The 23,246-nt window shown below is 39.1% G+C and overlaps 2 protein-coding genes and 1 non-coding gene across 10 annotated transcripts in view; all 3 read right to left on the minus strand.

Moving 5' to 3' along the window:
• Positions 1-554: 554 nt before the first annotated feature.
• CACYBP (calcyclin binding protein) lies at positions 555-11,642 on the minus strand. Its single transcript, XM_034941077.3, has 6 exons — positions 11,172-11,642; positions 6,531-6,750; positions 4,524-4,620; positions 4,168-4,267; positions 2,656-2,753; positions 555-1,440 (listed from the first exon to the last, which is right to left on the minus strand). Exons 1-6 carry the CDS (start codon positions 11,184-11,186, stop codon positions 1,284-1,286), a joined length of 687 nt encoding a protein of 228 aa, XP_034796968.1. The 5' UTR covers positions 11,187-11,642; the 3' UTR covers positions 555-1,283.
• Positions 11,643-14,738: 3,096 nt separating this feature from the next.
• On the minus strand, positions 14,739-14,844 carry LOC112438378 (U6 spliceosomal RNA). Its single transcript, XR_003026811.1, has one exon. It is a non-coding gene; the product is annotated as a U6 spliceosomal RNA (small nuclear RNA).
• Positions 14,845-16,056: 1,212 nt separating this feature from the next.
• The window catches only part of RABGAP1L (RAB GTPase activating protein 1 like), an 830,901-nt gene continuing 823,711 nt past the window's right edge, over positions 16,057-23,246 (minus strand). For all 8 annotated transcript variants that reach the window (XM_055111246.3, XM_063603797.1, XM_008978332.4 and 5 more), the window contains 2 exons: positions 22,558-22,755; positions 16,057-21,547 (listed from right to left, as the gene is read on the minus strand). In XM_055111246.3, coding sequence (XP_054967221.1) covers positions 21,395-21,547; positions 22,558-22,755 — 351 coding nt within the window. In that variant the 3' untranslated portion in view covers positions 16,057-21,394. The remainder of the gene's footprint in view (positions 21,548-22,557; positions 22,756-23,246) is intronic.

Consider the following 23,246-nt stretch of genomic DNA (forward strand, 5'->3'; position numbering starts at 1 on the left):
CACCCATCTTTACCCCACTTTTACCATATTCTGTAACTTGCATATGCATTGTGTCTGCTATTCTGTTCATGTGTCAACCCCAATTACAGAGGCATAATGTGTTTCAGTATTTACTTATAGCTATCCTATACATAAACTGTTTCTGTATTTTAAATCCTACCACTTCTTCCAAATTCCCATATTAATTGTAGCTTTAGTTGAGTTTACCCTTCTGGATTTTTCCTGTGTGTCTAACGGCTTTTTTTTTTTTTTTTTTTTAATGAGACAGGTTCTCAATCTGTTACCCAAGCTGCAGTACAGTGGCATTATCATAGCTCACTGCAGCCTTAAACTCCTGGGCTCAAGTGATCCTCCAGCCTTAGTAGCTGGGATTACGGGCGCCAGCCTTCATGCCTGGCTTCAATTGCTTTCTCTGATCTGTGTTGGCTAATACCTCCAGTAAAATAAAATAATGGAGATCACAGGCACTGGTCCTGACTTCAGGGGGAATAGGAGTAATTCTCTAAAAGCCTGATTTTTCTGACATACTCCTAGACAAATAAATCATAAAACTGTTCTAATGAAGAAAAACTTAACTTTATTGAGCATAGGAATAGACGGGCTTTCAAATTATTTTTTGCTTTATGGTTATTACTTTACTTTTATAAACCATCTGATCCACGGCAAAACTAACTGGTACCATACAAAGATATGTCTATTATTGTCATGTTTAGATTTTCTATTCCACATTCATTGACAAATATATTTAAATCTAGATAGAAACACCTGTGATTGAATTAGTGCATAGTAATGCATGGCATATACATTGCTTAAGGTGGTAATAAGGGGTCAGATGCTCTACAGCAACCTTCAAGCACAGGCACCGATTTGCATTTTATGCAAAACTTCAGGTTTTACTCAATTTTTACACTGGTGGAAGCTGATGTCAGTAACTTAAAGGCAAGCAAATACTTTTCCAATTCTTAGCTGAACAAAAAATACACACAATGTAGCGTTTTTATTGGGCAAGACTTGCTTTTTATATTTCACATGAGAATGCAATATAACCCTTCCTTGAACAAAATGAACAGGGTACTAATAAAACCATCTTTGCAGGAGTGTTTAATAAGCATATTTTATTTAAACAAATCCTCCAGTAGGAAATGGAGAATTCATTGCCTTTACTTAGAAGGCTATGTAAATAGCTATCTGTCAAATTTATATATGCAGCTCACCAATATTCCCTTACTGGAAACATCAGTATTTCCACATCACATCACAGTTCCCAAAATGACTTTAAAGTCTCAAAATTCCGTGTCTCCTTTGGCTTGCTTCTCTCTTGATTCCACCCAGGCTTTATTAATGGTTCGCTTCATATCATCGTCTCCATCTTCATAAATTTTCTTTAGAACATTCATCAATCCCTCACTAGGATCTGTTTCAGTGTCATAGGAGGGCTTCCTTTAAAAAGAAAACATATACAACAATGGGGAAACGAAAGCACCGGAAGATACTATCATTCAGGTTGTTAACATTGGCAGGAAGTAGAGGGATAAGAAGGAAGACAGAGTACCCAAAGATATTTACAATCAAAACGGCACGCACAAATTCATCTTAATGAAAACAACACACACGTACCAAGCATGCACACACTTGGTGCATGAAAGAGGTCATCAAAATAGTTAGGGGCTATTTTTAGGCACAGGGATTTCCCTTTTTTTTTTTTTTTTTTTTTTTTGAGACAGTCTTGCTCTGTCGCCCAGGCTGGAGTGCAGTGGCGCATCTCGGTTCACTGCAACCTCCGCCTCCCAGGTTCAAACAATTCTGTCTGCCTCAGCCTCCCGAGTAGCTGGGATTACAGGCACATGCCACCATGCCCGGCTAATTTTTGTATTTTTAGTAGAGACAGAGTTTCACCATGTTGGCCAGGCTGGTCTCAAACTCCTGACCTCAGGTGATCCGCCCGCCTCAGCCTCCCAAAGTGCTAGGATTACAGGCGTGAGCCACCCCACCTGGCCTCCTGTGATTTTTGACAGGTAAAATAAGAATTTGATTTTCTAACTTGTTTTCATTTTTTAAAAGCATGTTTCCTCATAATTTGAAAAAAAAACACTTGAGGGAAAATCATAAACATTACACATGGATGTACCCTGAAGCTCATGTATTTTTTAATTAGAAAAACTCTACTCTTAAGCCTGAGATACACAGATCTGGGCCTGGGTCTTGAATTAATGTAGTCAGTACCTTTAGAAGATGAACTGACCTAGAATGCAAGTATCATTGAATACATATTTTTAAAAGGTCATTATTAAGAAGGATAAAAATATTTTATCTTTTTCACTATAAACCAGTGACAATGAAAACTATGCATCAGAAGCATCTGAGAAATTTAAAACATACAGGGGTACCTAAGCCTCTCTCAAACTACCGAAACAGAGTATCTGGGAATGGGCACAGTTATTTGTATAGAAGCACAACTGTGCCTAGGGTTAAGAACCACACTAAAGAGCCAACCCTTAACTACAAAGACCTTAAAAAGCAACTTGCTGGACGTGCCCTCTTCAGGTAGTTTGACAGTTGAAAGCAGAAATACATTATCCATAAAGACAAACTATTAAAAATCCATGATCTCAAACAATACACTAAAATTCTTTAAAAAAATGGAAGTAGACTCACTCTTTTTCTTTGCACTCCTTTTCAACCTGGGTCAGGTAATCCCACCTTGTGTTTTCCACTTTCTTTCTACACAATATAAGAACTGTATCAGTCTTGACCTGGAAGAAAAGCAGGAAAACAAATACAGCTTAGAAGACATGGAGATAAGCATGAATATTTATAAAACAATTATCTATTCAATTGATCAAGTCCCTAGTATGTATAGACTTATTTTGGGTGCCAGTAATACCTGTATGAATAGGCCAAAATCTGAACATTCATGGTGTGAAAAGACCATAAATAAGTAAAACTTGAATACCCTGATATCCTGGAAAGTGCTATCAAGACAAAGCGGGTGTTAATGGGGGGTGGGGGCAGGAACTTCATTAGGAAGGCCTCTCTGAGGCAAATCTGAGCTGAAGCCTAAGGTCAGGAGAAGGCAGTTGGCAGAGCATGTAGAATGGCTCCAAGATGGGATCATCTTGGTGTGTTTGAGGAGCAGGAGGAGTGGCTGGATTTTAGTGACTGAAAAAGACAGTAATATAATAAAAGGGGTCGGGGATAGGCAAGAAACCAAGTCGTATAAGGCAGTATGGGGCAAGGTGAGGCATTTGAAAGTGAGAAAGAAGGGCAATGTACAGGTCTTTTAAACAATGATCAATACTTCTAGGGATCTTTTGGTACTCTACCTATGGGACTAGTGGTTGCAGAAGGGTGCAGTAAGACAGCGAATCCAACTATATTTGAGCATCACCTGTAAGCTGTTAAGTAATTATGTATTATAAAAACAGATGGCAGAATGTCATGTCTATATACCTAACGCATTAAACTTCATTTATTCACATTAGGCAGAAAAGAGGGACTATCTGATTTAGTAAAAATTACAAAGAGTAGTTTTTAAAAGACAGTTTCCTTATTTTTATAGCTGCTTCTAACTCCAAGGAGGCTAAGTGCTTAAGACCTCCTTTTATGTATACGAGTATTATGCACAATGCTAACACTAGCATTAATTTAAGCACTTTACATAATGGTATTGCACTTCAGTGTATCATTTCAACTTTGTGAAATAAATTATTACTATCGCATAAATGCAGAAACTGAGGCACAGAGTGATTAAGCTGCCAAAGGTCACAAACAATAAGCTGTAAACCTGGCATAAAACTCAAGTCTCACTCTTAACTACCTTCAAACGTTTACTTCCTCCCTGATTTTAATGGAATATTCTTACAATAGCCTATTCTACAAAAGGAGTTGGCAAATGTTCTCTGTCGAGGGCCGCATAGTAAATATTTTAGGTTTCATTTAGGGCCATATGGTCTGCTGTAGCCACTTAACTCTGCCATTGTAGCACAAAAGCAGCCACAAACAACACATGAACAAATAAGCCTGGCTATGTCCCAATAAAACATTCACAAAACAGGCAGTGGTCCCTGTTACAGAGGACAAATTCATTCCAGTTCATCTCAGTTCTAAATCAGCCAGGTTCAATTTGGTAAGGTTTCACAATATTACAATCAAAAAAAGCACACTCACTTTTTTTGAACTGCCTTCCACAGAGATGGGTTTCAAGAGATTGTTCACAATCATGGAGTAACTCTTCCCATTTAGATTCTTTACCAAAAGATCAAATGACCTGCAACACAATGGTGAATACATCATCTTTCTAGTTCTATGAAAGGTGCTCTTACTCCATAGTTCTTGTGGGAAAAAAGCTGCTGGCTTTATTTCAGGGTGTGCATTTGGCCAGTTAACGCTCACCTCTTCAAAGTAGTTGTAAAGTATAATTAATTCTAAATTTAAGAATTTTAAAAACTGCAAAGAAGAGAGTCTCAAGATAAGGCAATGTTGACTGTTAATTCACTGTCTTTCCCATTATAATGAGAACTCACCTCTCTGTGAAATGCACCTGCACATTCTCAGTGGGAACTTGATGAACTCCAGTTAAGGTAATGTAGATTTTCACAAACTTATCTGACTGATCCCATCCTGGCAACGACAACAAAAGATGGGATGTAAGTAAGCCTCTGAAACTATCTTTAGAACAGCAAATGCACATGGCTCATAACTCAGGAAAGTAAAATTATGAAAATCCAGTCATATAAACATGAAAAAATTTGAAATATAAGAAATTTTCTAGGTTGAGAAATGGAGCCTCAAAGCAGTTAAGTACTCTACCCAAAGCTAGGCATCTAACAAGTGGTAGAATTCAGATTCAAATCCAGGTTTCTGAATACAAAACCTATGCTCTTTTTATCCCTCAGAATAAAAATATGATCACTAAATACATTCTTTAAGATTAGTTCATTTATAGCTTTTATGGAAACAATTTTCTCCGACATCTAAATATTGGTAGTTCTCCACTAAGCTGGATGGCTAAGTATCAATACTAATTCCATAACCATTTCTACTTCTGTAAGTAGTCAAACAAATGGAATCCTAGCTCTCTTAATTCCTTTCCAGGGCAAAGTAGAATGTAAAAGACTCCAATTCTTCATCCAAATCTGACAAACCTACTGGTATCTATTAAATGCCATTTCAGTATGTATTATCAAACTACCAGCACGTCTCTAACCTAGAACTACTCTGTCAACATAAAAGACATATATATAAATACTTCACAAAATACCATCACATTTGTAGAAAATAAAAAACTTCACAAAAAAGCATCTTGTTTATCAAGAATATATACATACATATCCCTGACTATTGCTCACTTAGTCCTATAGAATAGAAACATGCCCCATCCTCCATGACGTTTTTCACATTGCATGCCTACATCAAAACATCTCATGTACCCCATAAATATATACACCTACTATGTACCCTCGAAAATTAAAAAGAAACAGTGTTGATGAAAAAATGCCCTAGTGGGGTCCAGAGAACTTCATTTATTAATAGTTTCTTCCCATTCAGTCAGTCCATCCTCCGGATTGACAAGTTTCTCCCTCAACACAAATCTATGTTCCTGGTTAAAATACCATAATCCTCAACACCTTCAGACCAGTTTCCTATACTCAACTGAGTACACGGTGCAATTTCCTATATTACTATATAGTACATCTCTTAAGCACGACATACACATGCTTTTCACTATAACAATATTCAAAATAGATCATGCCTTCCAACTCTCTATTCACATCCTCTGCTCATGCTGTTCCCCTCCTTTTTGACTTGCTGAACGTACGACTCACCCTTCACACTCAAATCTCTCTAATTCTCCCTGTTCCTCACCTCCAGAATTATTTCTTCAGCTATGTTACCTATTATGTGCTAGACATTATTAGCACAAAGAAAAACAAGACTGTCCTTGCTCCAATGAGAGCTCATCATTCATATTCAAGTTGCGCTGCCGCCAAAACAAAAAACTGTATACACCATTGAAGGAAAACAGTATTACTACATTGTTATACTATGAGTTATACGTCAGTGTCCCAACCACAACATGAGCAAGGACTGGGTCTTAGTCACTGTTGTGTATGCGTAAGTCAAAGCACAATAGTGATACACATTAGGTGCTCAAAAATATTTCCTGAATTTAACTGGATTCCTCTCCTCAGTTAATTGTGGTGGTTGGCAGAGTGAAACATAAAACATGATTAAAAACCACCACCACCACCACCACCAAAGCTGTGTCTCATATATACTGAACGATTTCAGAATAAGTTCCTTCCTTGTTGTTACGTTTTGTAGTGAATCACCTTACTCTTGTTAACAGCTTCTAGAACGCATCCTTTCCTATTTATATCTTTAAAAAGTTTTATTAAATAAAAACTGATGGGTCTTGCTCCAAACCACCAAAAACACAGACTCAAAACTCATTGGGGATGAATTTGTTAGACCACTATGAGGAATAGGTTGCTCGGAGGCAGAACTGGCTATAGGGAAGCAAGTCATACCATAATTACTGATTTTCACCGTATAGCCCGTTGTAATGGGAGCAACCACAGCAGCTGGTTTTTCATTATCAAGAAGTTCTGCTTTCTTCTGTGATTTCTGTTGCATCTTGTTCTTGATTTCTGTCTCAATCTTGGATTTTTCAGCTGTAAGGGCATCACGTACTCTTTTCCTAGTAGCCTTTTCCAGCAACACCTTTACCTCTTCTAGATCTTTCTGTAGCTGTGTTAAGACAAAAAATAAATTAGCTATGATAAATAAGGAAATGGCTTGATATTGTGCGTATCACTCATTTCAACTTACTGAAATAAGCACTAAGAATTAAGAAGTTCATCTAAATTTTCTAGGATTGAGTTGCAACTTCAATTCTTCCGTCTGGCTTATTAACTGTAATTAACTCAAGCTTCCTTTTTTTCAAAAGGAAAACTTTGAACAATCTTGAACAAACAATAAATAGGTCTTCAAACCTAAATTTTCCAGTTTATGTTTTAAAATATTTACAAGAAATGTCTGCGACCTAAAAAGTAAAACAAAGAACTTTTTTTTGACAAAGGATTCATAGATTTCCTTGTAACATCTAATCCGAGTGTCATTAGATGTTAGACACTTTTAAAATATTTAAGAGATGAGAGAACATGCAGTGACTATGGTAAAATGCTTTTATAGCAAACTTAACTGAGGTAATGAATGCTCCACTTTCTGTCACTGATTGGTCTTCATTGATCTTCCCACCTCAAATACCTCACATAAAAAAAGTCTTAATTTTTAAGACAAAAGATTAAAAAAAAAATTTCTGCTTTTGAGGAAAAGTCTTGCTCTGAAGCTGGGTCAGTCTTACACTCAGAAGTGTAGGAGTTGGTTGCACAGAAGGTGACAAAAGACCGAAAATGCAACATACTCTTGGAAATTATCTTTTGAAAAAGCCACCACGTTCTCATTTTCTTCTCTTGCCAATCCATCATCTATTAAAGTCTACTACTTTCTACTTTCTAGAGATAGAGGCAACATTTTATGAAATTCAAGAGTTAAAGACAATGTTAGAAAATTATTGAGCCTAAGTTTTTTCCCCCAATTACCCTCTGACATACTGCAAATACACAAGATCTTTCCAAACAGCTGTTTCACTTTTCTTACAATAACTTTACACTCTGGCTTGACACTACCAACTTGACCAAAAAAATCTTGTGTCACAGCTTGATTATATCAAAAGCTCAATTTAAAAAAGTCTTTTAGTGCTTTATAACTCAGAGTATCAGACGCACAACAGAGTTTGAAAGCCTGTTTCTTAATAGTCTTATAAAATGCAATAACAGAACTAATTCTTTTCTTTTACTACAAGTCTTTTGTTATCTCATTTAACTCAGATGCCCTAGTTTTGCCTATCTATAACAGATGACATGGTATAAAAAGTTCAACTCTGGCCAGGTGCAGTGGCTCACACCTGTAATCCCAGCACTTTGGGAGGCCAAAGCGGGTGGATCACTTGAGGTTAGGGGTTCGAGACCAACATGACCAACACGGCGAAAGCCCGTTTCTACTTAAAATTCAAAAATTTGCCGGGTGTGGTGGCACGTGCCTGTAATCCCAGCTACTCGGGAAGCTGAGGCAGAAGAATCGCTTGAACCCGGGAGGCAAAGGTTGCAGTGACCCGAGATCGCGCCATTGCACTCCAGCCTGGGCAACAAGAGCAAAACTCGGTCTCCCAAAAAAAAAAAAAAAAAAAAAAAAACTCTGCCCAACCCTCTTGTCCACACTCTCGACCCTTCCAAGAACAGCTCATATTACTATGACAAAAAAATCTTGCAAACTCATCTTTTGAGCATAGAACCAAAATGTTTCAGTTCAAAGTAATATTTTTATTGTAATGGTTTCAAAAAAACGCTGATTCTACAACTAATTCATAATAAAAAATATTGAAATGTAAAATGAAATATATTAAGTCTAAGCAAGAGGTTTTGCTTTTTGACTGAAATAGGAATACTTTATCTAGCAGAATCAGAAAGGTACTTCGAATTAGGCAAGGGATTCCCCCAATGGCTGAATTCCCAAGCCCTCTTTATTGCCAGTTTTGACTCTAAAGTACTCTTTTTATTATAAAGTATCCACTGAAAAAACTTAAAACTGAGACAGTTCCTCAGTTCTGTTATTGGCAGACTTGAAACCAACAAAGGTGATTCCTTTGATGCTTTTTCTGCACAAATACTTTAAGATGCCCTAGTTTCTTATCTAATTTATCATGTAATTTTCCTTGCCTTCTTGGCATGTGTTTGTTTTACGTATATAAAAATTTTATTTCCCTTTTATCCCTACCCATAAGGCATTCAAGCTTTATCTTCCTATTTCCTAATTTTTCACTAGGAGGCATTAACACCAATGTGCCTCAAAAATGGGCAAAGGAATTCAACACACATTTCTCCAAAGACACAGAAATGGACACCAAGAACATTAAAGATGCTCAACATCTTCATCATTGGGTAAACGCATATCAAATTCCCAAGATGCCACTTCACACCCAGTAGGATGGTATCATAAACCGAAAAAGAAAAATAAAACACCCCAGAAAATAACAAATGTTGATAATGATGTGGAGAAACTTTCAGAAGCTTCAAACATTTCTTACAGGAATATGATGCAACCACTCTGGAACTACAGTTTCTCAGAAAGTTACCATATGAACCAGTAATTCCACTCCTAGGTATATACCCCAGAGAACTGAAAACACATCCACACAAAAAAACTTGGATACAGTACTCGCAGCAGCATTATTTATGCTAGTCACGAAGTGGAAATAAGGCCAGGCGCCATGGCTTACACCTGTAATCCCAGCACTTTCAGAGGCCGAGGCGGGCGGGCGGATCACTTGAGATCAGGAGTTCGAGACCAGCCTGGCCAACGTGGTGAAACCCCGTCGCTACTAAAAATACAAAAATTAGCCGGGCATGGTGGCGCGCGCCTGTAATCCCAGCTTCTCAGGAGGCTAAGGCAGGAGAATCCTTTGAACCCGGGAGACGGAGATTGCAGTGAGCCGAGATTGCGCCATTGCACTCCAGCCTGGGCGACAGAGCGAGACTCCGTCTCAAACAAAGAAGTGGAAATAAATGTCCATAAACGGATGAAAGGATAAACACAATGTGCCATACGCATATAATAGAATATTATTTAGCCATAAAGAGCATGTGTACTGATACACGCTACACCATGGATGAACTTGAAAATGTTAGTGCTTAAGTTGAAGGAGCCAAAAAACAAAAGGCCACATACAGCGTGACTCCATTTATATGAAATGCCTAGAATAGGCAAATTCACAGAAAGTACAAGATGAGTAGTTGTCAGGGGCTGAGGGAGGAATGGGAAGCAATTGTTTAAAAGACACTACATGGTTTCTTTCTGGAGTGATGAAAATGTTCTGAAACTAGACAGTGGTGATGGCTGCACTACACTGTGAATATACTTAAACAAAAAACAAATACCTGAATTGTACACTTTAAAATGGTTAAAAACTTGAATTTTATCTCAAACAAAACAAAAATCAAGTGCCCTTAAATGTATATTTCTAAGTGCCTAAACTGAGAACGATCACTACTTTCAAGAGGACTAACACTGAGCTATCCACCTGCAAGACTGTGAAGTTCTCTCCTAGGGGCACATAGTACCCAAGACCTACCTTAAAAGACTTGTCACAAGATACCCAGATTAATACTGGAACACACAAACCTCATAGTTTTTCTTCATTTAAAGAAAAGATTTTGAGTTTAAAAAACAAAAACGAAACAAAACAAAAGCTTGGGACTCCCCAGTACTTGTTTTCATAAAGCAAATCTAGTTAATACACACCCAACACTTAACTGTGAATAACTGTCCCGTCTTCACCTCCCACTTACGCCAGGAAATGAGCAATACAAGTACTATCATTCCCATTTTCTAACTGAGCAAACTAAGTCTCCACAAAATTTAACTCTCCAACGTTCAGAGTTTACAGAGCTTTAACACAGGCCATTCGCTTTCTTACTATTAATTACAACTAACTTTCCAAGTTATTTATTTTAAAAATCACATACAGCAGATTGCTGTTTGCCAATCACTGACTTAAACACCTAGAAATCATATTTTTTAACAACCCTATGAAATGGATGCTACTGCGACACAGAGAAGCTAAACAACTTGCCCAGAGTAACACAGCTCCTCGTGTGTAGAGAAAACCTGACTAGGAGAATTCAAGTGCTAGCACTGAGAACTCACCTTCCAACCGCCCTCTACCAAGAACGACACTCATGTTTGCACCCAGCTTTGCTTGAATGAAGCTTCCTGTCCACTGGCTGGGAAACCAGGGCAGGAAGGGCCTGAGGAACACGCGCAAAGGGCCGCTCTCTCAGACCCACTCCCCGCACCGCCTGCACGGATAATCGCCGCACACCCCCGCTCGAGCCCAGCAGGCGAGTGGGGTGCGAGGTCGAGTGGAAGCGCCGGGGAGCCGACGGCGCAGCAAGGGGCGAGTGAGGTGTCCCCCGGGAAGGCGGCGCACCGACTGGCGCGGGACCGGGTCGCCGCAGGGCGGCTCAGCCCACGGAAACGGCGGTAGGGCGGGAGGCTGGCGCTGCAGCTCCAGCCGGGGGGCATAAGGAAGATGGGGCCGGACCACTTACCTCTTCTGAAGCCATGGGGGCTGGGTCTGGCCGAAGTCCCGAGCTGCAGCCGCGCAGAGGAAGGAACAGGAAACCCCGCGCCGAGCCCTCAAACCGAGCGCAGACGCCTACCCACACGAGTCGCGGCGCCGCAGCCTGCGCCCACACCGACCCTGCGCAAGATCGCGGCCCGCCTCCCGCACGCGACGGATCTCGAACCTTCGCGAGGCAGCCGCCGCCACCGCCCACCGCGAGCACGCACAGCCCGCCAAGCCTGGCTCCACCCACCCTTCCTCGCCTCGCCGAGCCCCACCCCTCCCCGCCCCGCCGAGTCTGGCTCCGCCCGCCTGCCGAATCTCCTAGCAACGCTCAAGTCTCGCGAGCGAACCGGCAATCCGAGAAGAGTAATGTCTTGCTCTCCGCCCTGACAACTTTATGTATTATAATTTGACCGCGCTGGGCCACGCTGCGCAGTCGCAGCTCGAAACCGCTGCGTTAACCCAGCCCCGGAAATAACGTACCGATCTTCGGAGTCCAAGTCGGAAGTTGACTAGAGAGTCACCTGCTTTCGTCCGCTCTAGGACACCAGACACACCAGGCCGCCATGTTGTGTAAGGTTAGTCTCTCAGCCTCCGCGAGAAGAAGGCAAAAAATGGGGAGGAGCAGCCTGGTTACTTTCAAACGAGAAAGAACAGATATGTTAAGCGTGGAGGGCTCCTAATGGTAGCGGTTTGATTTTCAGTGAGTTTGGCGCGGTGGAGACGTCACCGCGGTCTATCAGCTCCGACGTGGTGGCGTCATCACTGGCCGCCGTAGGAGGTGGAGCTGCGTTGGCCTCGTGACCGGGCCCTGTAGCGGAAGCCCAGGTCAAGGCCCTAACAAAAGGGCCGGCCTATGGCCACAGTTTCAGGCCCTCCTTTCAGTCATGGACTGTTGAAGCACGATTTCCTGGTGCTTTCGCCCCTTTCGCCGACCATTTCAAGAGTCCGTAGTTCTCGCCTGGGTTTGGATTCGGTATAAGTGAGCCTGTTTACCATCAAAGAAAATGGTGAAATGTCTTCTGGAGACGATGTTCTCTTCTGGTTCTAACCCTGTCACTCAGTGAGACCCCCAGAGAAGCCTAGTTTTCAGATTATTCTAGTCCTTGGCAGGCTCAAGATGTCAACAACACGGTTGGAAACAACCCCTGAGGGGTAACATAGCGCGCACTCAGCTTTACAGATCGTCCAAGGCAGCGACCCCTGAGAGGTCACATAGCGCGCGCTCAGCTTTATAGATCGTCCAAGGCAGCGATTAGAATCAGCAACTCGGAGAGGAAAAAAAGCTGTTAGCGGAATGGAGGCTGACCATTATCTGTAGTAAAGAATCGGAAGTGCAGTACAAAAATAAATTACCGAAACGCAACATGCGTGATTTTCACACAAAAAAATGAAGTTGAGGGAAAGAAGCCAGACATGGAAGAGTTCATATTGCGTGGTTCCATTTAAAAACTAGCCTATGGTGTTAATGAGCATAGTGGGGAGGACAATGACATGAAAGAGCCACCAGGGGGCTTTTGAGGTTCAGGTAATGTTTCTTGATTTGGACACTGATTATAGATAGGTGGGTTCACTTTAGAAATCTCATTGAGTTGTAAACGTATATTTATGTACGTAGTTTTTTCTGTAGATTATGCTTAAGGCCCGGCGAAGGGGAATTTGCCCAGGTAATGGAAATATTACACCGATACATAGAATTGTCAAAGTTCATGGGATGAACTCCTAAGAGCTGTGTATTTTATCGTATAAATTTTTTTAAGTGTCCAACCAATAGCCTGGAATTATTAAGTACATAATTAAATAAAAACAAATATCCCATGGACCTAATGCAGTGAACAGTTACCTCGTTCTCTTAATTGCTCAGGCTAAGGACTCATACCTGAGTCTTCTATCTCAGGCCTTACATCTTATATAACAAGCCTTACTGGCTTAATCTTCAAAATATGTAGCGAATTTAACGAGTTCTCACAACCTCTGCTTCTACCACCTGACGGGGTTTGGGACATGCTACCCAAAAATACGGCGCCTAGACATATTGAATACTTTGAACTGAAGGAATTTGAGAAAGAACATATGCAGGAATGTCTCCAACTTTCTTGCACCTTTCTGCTCTGAAGCAGGACGTAATACCCTCATGTGAGAATTGCCCTGTCTATACCTGGAATAAAAGTAACATCTTTATCTCTGAAAACACGGGGACGTAGAGACGAATATGAACATCAGGCCTTGCTAAGTTTCCCCCAGTTTATTACCCTTAGATCACAGTCTTTTAGCCCCATCACATTTTCCCACAATTCTCCATTCTTCTTCAAACCTACTCTAAACAACACTAAGGTTAACTATTTATTCGGGTCTTCATTTCTTTATGAAGTTTCCATGTTATGTAAAACTAACATTAATATTTATGCTTTTCTCTTGTTAATTTGTCTTTTGTTACAGGATCCCCAGCCAGTGAGCCTAAAATGGGTAGAAGGAAAAGATATTTCTTACCCTACGCACCCAGGTCCAAGTCATCATTATTTTGTCTGAAATTTATCTTCCTAACTGATTTCTCTGCTTCCCCATTGTGCCTTAAGAGTTAGTTTTCCACAGAGCAGCTCGAGATATCTTTTCAGATCATTATATCCCTTTGCTTAAAAACCTCTAACAGCTTCCTATTAGGCTTAGAATAAAGTACAAACTCCTTAATGTGAACTTGAGTGTTTTATGTATCTTATCTCACCTTTACGAGCTTCATGTCAGAACCCATCTCTCACCACTCTTCCTTCCCCGCTCCCTGATATAAACAGTCTGGCACTTTTCTTATTCATTGAACCCACTGGGTTTGCTCTTGCCTCCAAGTCTGTACCCAGCTTTCTCTCTACCTGTAATCCTCTTCGTCCAGGTCATCACACAGATCGTTTCTTCACTCTATTTAGGTCTTTCAGAAGTAACACTAAGGGAGGCTTTTCCAGACAATATTATGCAAATATAAATGGACATGTGACAAATACTTTATTCGACTCATTAGTTACTGAGAGTGTATTTGAGTAGCCAGGTATTTATAGGCAATTTAACAATGTAATGTTAGTATAAGGTGGCAAGGTTAGATATAAACCTGTTAATGTCTCACAGGGTAATAAACTATAACTTTTGGTGTTATCTGTTCCACTGGAAAGGAAGTAGGGATTTGCATTCTTACTGGACAAAAATCTACAAGTTAATGTATAGATTCAGTATAGGACTTTTAAATCAATAGTGAACGATGAAATGAACAAAGTACAATCCCCTAGTCCTTGGTTTGACACTGAAAGGACATGCCACTCACCTTTTTGCCTTGTTTCCAAAGTTTGGAATAATTTTCCTTTCAAAATGAAATTATTTCTCATTCAGTTGTCCTATTGCATGCAGGCAGCCTTTACTGCTTCCCCCAGTTACTGTACCTGTCAAGCTTACTCATGATTTCCTAACTGCCAAATTCAATGGATATTTAAAATTTTTTTTTGCTATGACTCATACTGTTCCCTTGGGGCTTGTCAGCAGATAAAGAAATGACCTTCTGGGGACTGTGCAAAATATGGAATGCTTAATGAATTTGTGTGTTATTCTTGTGCAGGGGACACAACAGTCTTCTCTGTAGATTACAGTTTTAGTGTATGTGCTGTTGAAGTGAGCACTTCTGAGTAATTTTGATTGTTTTACTTTTTATGTCAAATTTCACATTGTTTAAAACACCAGATGGGGGCCAGGCATGGTGGCTCATGCCTGCAATCCCAGCACTTTGGGAGGCTGAGGCAAGTGGATTGCTTGAGCTCAGGAGTTTGAGACCAGCCTGGCCATGTGGCAAAACCTTGTCTCTATAAAAAATAGAAATATCAGCCAGGCATGGTGGTGTATGCCTGTAGTCCCAGCTACTTGGGAGGCTGAGGTGGGAGGCACTTGAGCCTGGGAGGTGGAGGTTGAAGTGAGCTGAGATCACGCCACTGCACTCCAGCCTGGGTGACAGAGCAAGACCATCTCAGAAAACAAACAAAAAATACCACATGGCCAAATGAAAGATGTCTGTGGTCTGAATTTGGGCCAAAAGCTGTAATCTTACAGTCTTTGATTATTTTTTAATACATGCTGAATTCCAAGAGGAGCTGACCAATCTCTTGAGATTTCACTTGGGTTCCATGGATTCCCAGAACAAAATGCAAATGCAAATGAGATATGATTGGGATTCTCTGCACACTATCTCCACTTTCATAAGCGCCTCTGAAGTTTAGTTTGAATTATATAGTATCTCCTACCTTGCTGTACCTTAAAGGACTAACAGCAGCTACCTGACCCAGGATTAGCCAATCATATTTTTTCCAGAATTTGTAATTGGAACAATTGAGATGGTAGTCTTCTGCTGGTAGTTTGAAGAGAGGATATGTAAACTTGGTAGCTGTGTACTTAGAAGCAGAGAAAGCCTGTTTTCAGAGAGAAGAATGAAGCAGGTAAGTCATCTGGAAGGACAAGCAGAAGCACAATTATGGGAACAGTTGCTTTCAGAGTCCTGATGGCATTCCAGCCCCTTGTCCTAGTGCCAGTTCAGGCCCAAGTGTTTGGCCTTTGGGACCTATGATACAGATATCCTATTTCCTTTTAATTAATTGCCTCTTAAAATTACTATTATTAAGCTAGCTTGCAAGGGTTTCTGTTACTTGGAATCAAGGAACCTCAGTAGAGAGGAAAATGAAGCACTTTGTGGTGGTGCTGCACAGGGTATCATTTTGCAAGGTATATACTGTGTGTTTTCTACGTTGACTGGAGTCTGGGGTCAGGTATAAGAAGTGTTACATAAACATTGGGTTCAAATGAGTCAGAATAAAGTCAACTAAAAAAAATTAAAAAGACATACATGGACTTCAGAACAAATGTTTATTACTGCTTAATGGGGCCAAAGGGGCAACACAAAGCATTGAAAACATCACTGGCTCACAAAAACAGTCACCTTGTTACCTTCTCAGTTGCAACTGTTTATTTCACAAGGCTTCATTCACACATAAAAACAAAATACTAATCCAATTCAAGTTCATAACGATTATAAAAGTAAACATTTGTTGGGACAATGTACAATAAATTGCACTTTTTAGACAAGCATTACATTTACATTTATAGAGTGTACTATACATAATACATGGAATTACGGAAACGTCTAATTGGTCATTGTTTATAGAGGAAGAGGCTGATCACTAACGTTTATTTTGTAGTTAATTAGTACTGTTCAGACTAATCAACTCCTTTATTCTAGAACCTGTTTTCATTAGAGATGCCATGGACAAAATAATGGAATTCATAAAAATAGACAATTCAGAATCTCTACTACCTCCTCTGCAAGGGAAAGGTAGGAGTTAGAAAGAAAGGAAGTGGGGCTGACTGAGAAACTTTGTCCCTCATTTGAACTAAGGATCCATGCATTATGCAAAATACCAAAAATAGAGAAACTGATACAAAAGGCTTTTGGGACATCTTGGATCTGGGACCATCTCCAGCCTTATTCTTGTGCTTTCATGACACCAGAGTCTTTCGATGCATTTATATTCTCACAATTCAGTCCATATATTTTATCCCATATATAATATATAGTTATTAAAAGTTATACAGTTTAATGGAAAAGATTTTACATGTTAACTAATTGCCAATGAAAAAGGAAAATAACTTAAAATGTTCACTTTCTACTCAATGATTCTTTTTTCTTAAGCTTTTCAGAATACCACTAATGACAAACCAGAGATGGAGGTAGGAAGAATGGGATATATTAATGAAATGTTTTTATAGCAGGCAGCAAATTCAGATGGAGATAAGCTTGACATATGTAGTCTTTTAGATGGAAACTGAGAAAGGAATGCCAGACAGCTGACTGCAGTCACTAAAATCTTCTGTATGCCCACTTTTCTCATTACAACTCAAGATCAGCATCTCCTATTGAGGTGCAGCCAAGGTTGAAGTCCTCATTTTGGTCACTTTTGAAAGATAAAGAATTTGCTAAGGTAAAGGGCTTTGCCTGTATTAAATGGAAGCCATTATGCGAGAGGAAGAATGTGTTGGGACAGTTCTAGTTCAGTGTGACTATCAGCATGCCGACGAGAAAGAGTTTTATATCTGGTTGTAGGAAACAGGCTGCAGAGCTGTGGTCTGGCCTTCTGGCTTTCATCATCATTTCTTGAAATCTCAATGTGTATTTGGTTGTGTGGTACCCAGGTAAACAAAAGAAGCAGAGATACTCTATATAAAATTCTTCCAATTAAACACACATACAAACCTAATAGTGTTCAAATCATACAACAGAATTTCTTCACACTCTCATTTGTAATTGGAGAAAAAGAGTCAGTATTTTGGAGTGTTTTTAAGGGCAAGTTATATAATATAATCATCTTGCTAATCAAGTAAAAGTGTTCTTTCCCAGAAGATAAAACAAAACCAAGGCATTTAATTTTTAAAAAGTTTTTTTTTTCCCTTAAAGGGGCCCCCCTAATCAGGCAGCTACCTAAGTGTTCGATGCAAAGGTTGGTGGGAGAGTTAGTAGACAGATTTTAGTGAAAGTACGAAGACTTAAACCCCTACATCAGTTACACATGTGATTCTCCTGGGTGACTGGCTCACTCCTTTAAAGATGTAACTCTAGCTCCTCTGCCCAAATCTGTATTGTTTTCTGTTGGTTTTCTCACTTCAGCTAGGAAATAAAGCAACTAGTTATTAACTGGAAAATATTTTAAGAAAATGGAGCAGGGGTTGGAGAAAAATAAATATTAATACACCATAGGAAAAAAAATGAAACAAGATACATGCTATTAAATATCCCCACATCCATACAAAGGTTGCTTTTCTACTTTACTCAGGACATTTCAGAAAGCCAATGAAGAAGAAAGTACTAATTTAACAGCTGGGAGAGGGGCAGAAGACACTGGTTGAATGGCATTCCTATACTAATAGGAATTAGTGTTCCTGATGATAGGCACTCATAAATAAACAGAACATTAAGTAACTGAGAATTTCTTTGCATTAAATTATATGTAACTAAATAAAACCAAATTTTGACATGGTTCAGGATGTGGGAAGCTAGCAAACATATGCACTGCAAAATCCAGCTTGGTTTCTTTCAGATTTAAAGACGTGTTTAGATTCTCAAGATATAAAAGCTGATGAACTGAATTATGAAGTTGAATTTCATTCATTTAATTTTTTCCACAGAATTTAATGAAAATAGAAATGATCAATTCTTAGATACTGCAAATATTAGATTTTCAGAGGAATGTTTTGTACAGAGTGCATCCTAGCAAAGGATGAAAAACACTAGAATGTTTTGAAACTTTCCTGGATATTTGGCTGGTTAATCTCTTCTAAATGAAATTCAAGAGAAGAGATGCAATTCTCAAATATATCTCAAAATAACTAAAATTAAAACTAGGAGTTACTTCATGCTGGGATGCATGAGTTTTCCAACAATAGACAGTGAAGGACATATTGTTTGGAATATTGCTATTATAACATATTGTATGAACAATCATATCACATACCAAATTCTGAATTTTCTTTGTTTCTAGTCTTTACTATTGCTACTGACTCAAAGGCATTGCAGTGAAGGAGAGTTTAGGCTTATGGTACCAACAGGCATACCCAAGTATGATATGGGGCTGGAGAATAAAAAAAAAAAAAACTATGTATTGCCCTCGTAATCTTTTGAAAGAGCTAAAAGAAAACTCAAAAGATGGACTTATCAAACTTGAGAGGTATGTACCTGGTGATTTTTCGAGACGGAATTTTGCTCTTGTCGCCCAGGCTGGATGGAATGTAATGGCGTAATCTTGGCCCACTGCAACCTCTGCCTCCTGGGTTCAAGTGATTCTCCGGCCTCAACCTCCCAAGTAGCTGGGATTACAGGCACCTGCCACCAAGCCCGGCTAATTTTTGTATTTTGCAGTAGAGATAGGGTTTCACCATGTTGGCCAGGCTGGTCTCAAACTCCTGACCTTAGGTGATCCACCCACCTCAGCCTCCCAAAGTGCTGGGATTACAGACGTGAGCCACCATGCCTGGCCAGGGGGTATTTTTCTCTTCTTCTCTTTAAAAGGAAAGGGACTATGAAGTTGAACAAGGTCTTTAGATAAGGGATTGACCTAGAGCCATTATGTTTCTCCCTCACCTACTATTATTTAAAGAAAATTACACACTTTAGGCATTCTGTGGAATGTACTTATTTTTGTAAATTGAAACAAGCTCTGTACAGAACTATGAAATTCACAACACAAAAGAGCATCTTTAATTTAGCTGGCCATTTGATAAGGCAACTGCACAAGGCTTCTTGGAATCAAAGCGTAAAGTACCAGTAAAGGTAACAGCCTATACTAAATGATTTACAAAAACAAGCGCCAAGATAACATTTTCTAGCTATTACATTTTACAAAAAAAAAAAAAAAAAATTAGCTTATCTAGACCACCATGTAGAGAATGTTAAAGCCAACACAGACACTTGGAATGCTGGGTTATGTTCCTTTTTGTTAAGAAAATAAATTTTGTAATGAAAGATGTCAGAACAACAACAAAAGATTTATGTAAGAAAAGTATTATCTGATGAGTATAACATAACAATCACATCAGTTTTATGGGCTGTAGAGAATATAAACACAGATAAAGGGGATTTCACTTTTTAGAACATAAAAGATCATTTTAGAGGAAAAGATCCACTGTGAGCAACTTGGTGCATCCTCCTGGGATGTAGATGGCTCTTATTTGATTCTTCGAAGGGTGTGTTACTTTTAATTGCAAAATATGGCACAGATGAGAATCATTCTGGCACTACAGAGTTTAAGATTCTTTGCAAATAATATGTTCAACAATGAGGCCAATGATGAATATCAACAAATGTTATTGTACATATCTAATAGTAGTTTGGTTGGTTTGAAAGGATCAGAGGCCTCCAAAATAGTTTATAAAATAAAAATAGTTTTGCTCTTATCAAATAATTTCCTGCAAGGACTATTTTTATAGGCATGTTAAATATAATTGAAAAAATATTTCCACTAATTTTTAAACAATAGCTTTACCTTTCCATGAGATAGGTATTTCTGTAAAGGTTTTATATTCAATCAAAAATGTTACAAATGCATTTGTATCTCTTTATGGGTACGAAGGACACATTTTCAGGGAACTACAGAAATCAGAAAAAGTTGCCCAGCATTAAACTAAGATGATGTGAGCCTGACCTCTATTTCCCATTTCAATACTATGTCCTTTAACAAAGTTACAGTATTGTTAGTGTTTCCTTAGCAAGTATATATCAACGTTAAATGAAATACTCTGTCCCTGGTTCTATATTCCACTCTATTCAGCACAATGGCTGAACCTGGGGCTTTTTAGGCGTCTCTGGTAAAGGCTCCCTAAGTCTGTAAGGCGCAATATCCACCTTTAACTTTATAATCGCCAGAAGTCACATCTGTGTCCATACTTAGGCGTACTTAGGAACCCACAAGTCCTATGTGGAATTCTTAAAAGGATCTGTTAGAATACCACAGCCCAAATGATCCTAACCTACACTTATTAAAATCTCAGTTCCTTTTACCTAGCGTATAATCTGAACAGCCCGTCTATTCCTGGCACTTCATTTCCAGATGTACCGAACAGAAAATGAAAGTAAACCAATGATCGCTGATTGGTTCTTTCCTTTGGACAGGATTAACACTCCCCTGGGAATCAGGCTCAGGAGGAAACCTGAGAGTGGTCATGCCTGGCCCCACAGTGTGCTTTATCTGAATAAATCCTGAAAACTTAAGATGTTTAGGTTTCAATTTTTTTTTTCCTGTGACAAAGATCTTCTTATCACTTCAACCTTGGAATAACAGATGTCTCCATTTTTATGTAAGATAAAAATAATTATGAATAATTAGTTCTAAATAAAAAAGCATTTAGTTCTGAATTACTTATTTCCAACTAAACATCAGGCAAACAAAATAATGTGTAATACTATGATGGATCTGAACATGGCCTTCCATGAAGCTGGAAAATAGGTATTCAACATAGAACAGGTCAGTTTAAATAACATCCCTTTGAAAAGTGTCATACAAGAAAGAGTGAGAGCTATGAAAGATTCTGGCTTGTTTTCTGGCCTCCTTGACTTTCCTTCAAAGGGATACCAGGAAGAATCCTCCCAGATTTCCATCGCTTTGAACATTGTGCTCTTGTGCTTGGGTAAGGCTGGAACTATGTGCTCTCCTTGGGTGGCTGGGTGACCGGTGCTGGCTGCAATGGCTGGGTGCCCGTGGCCGTTTTGATAGAGTTCAGGGTTTTGCTAAACCAAGAGTTTTTCGCAGCTTGGATTTCATTCATAAGGGCCCCTCTCTGATGTTCAAGTTCCTAATTAAAGCAAGAAAATCATCTGAGTTAAATAAATGTTTTCTCTTTGACAATAAATAAATAAAAGTGTGCAGCTTTTTGGAGTCTCAAGGTATGTGCTGCCAATTTTCCTCCCACAAAACCCAGGAGAGATTGAATTGGCTTCTTAGTACAAGGATAAAGTTAAGAGCTAAAAGCCTTATCAAAAATCTAGAATCTGTGCTTTCTTTAAACAGTGAAAGAAAAGCTCATTTTATTCTTTTTTTCCCTGCAATTTAGGTCCAAATTTAGGTTTAGGTTGCAACCCGATATAACAGGTTTAAAAACCACAAATAAATGTAAACATATGGATGAATTTTTACTGATAGTAGAAGCATGAATGAATTCCAGTTCCAAAGAAATAGGCTTTGCCCTAAGAATGTCCAAGGTCAGAGCAGACACATGGTGGAAGCTGGCTGGTGTGGTGGAGGCTGGCGACATGGCAGCCATGGTGCTGGTAGGGATCACTGGGAAAATGAAATGAAGAAGAGTCCATCAGAAGCCAGGACTATTTCTAATTATATTATGCTCCAATATGGAGAAAGATAATGGGGAAAGAGGTTTGACAAAATGAGCTAAAGATAAAAAGAAGCTCTAAAGGAAAGAACGGGTGTCAGCCAATGTGTGACTCTCAGGGTGGACACAGCAGAGGGGGTTTGGTTTTTCATTTTCAGGATCAGCCACTGAAGTGACCACATTCTGTGAGAAAGGATGTAAGCAAAAAATCTCAGGGTAAAAAAAACAAGCATATGCTTAATTAAATTCCCATAAGATATAATTTTAATTATTAAAATTTCATTTAAAATTATATATTTGTTTATATCAGCGTTAAGAATACATGATATAAAATGTGATTATGCAGGACACATTAGCAGACAGAAAATGTATTCATCATACAATTCTGACCTAGATAGGTGTATTCTGAAGTACTAGAGTATCCTGGACCATTAATTGTTTATTCTTTCTTCTTGTTCTTTTATCAAATCACCAACCTGAATTTTACACTTGGCCTCCACCAACTGCAGTTTGGTTTGTGCCAGTTCCAGTTCCATCTCTCTCAGCTGCTTCTTAAGTGAGTCCTTCTCATCATCTGTTTCAATTCCCTGGTCCTCTCTGCTTGTGGCTGCTAGTTTCAAAGCACCCTCCTTGCTGAAAATGTCACTGCAGTGTTTGCATGCCATCATCTTACCCTAAAGTATCCAAAAGAGATAACCAACATCAAACTATTCCATAGGCTAAATCACTTTCTGAAACAATTTATGACTTTTTTAGATGCTGCTTATTGTCATAGATGCAGGCCCATTTCTGAAGGTTAATTATTTTTCTTGTGCTGCAATCAAAATCATTAGCCCGAACCCAACTATCCAAGACGGGTGCTCCTTTTTCCTGAAGTATCTCTAGAAATACCCTAGAAATAGAAGGTATTGTAGCATCTCTTTGAAGTCTGTTCTAGAAATTTTATGCTATCATTATTCTTACTAGATGCCAAACCCCACACCAAATGCTTTACTTGTAGTATTTCACTTAATCCTAGAGCAACTGTATAAGTAAGCACTATCATCATCCTCATTTCATAAAGAAACTCAGAGTTTAAAGAACTTGCCTATAGTAGACTGAGGAAGGTCATCATGACTAACCTAAATCTACCCTTGCAACAAAGCACATGTCCTGTTGTTGAATT

Source organism: Pan paniscus, chromosome 1 (assembly GCF_029289425.2).
Source record: "Pan paniscus chromosome 1, NHGRI_mPanPan1-v2.0_pri, whole genome shotgun sequence".
In the NCBI taxonomy this organism is placed as follows: domain Eukaryota; kingdom Metazoa; phylum Chordata; class Mammalia; order Primates; family Hominidae; genus Pan; species Pan paniscus.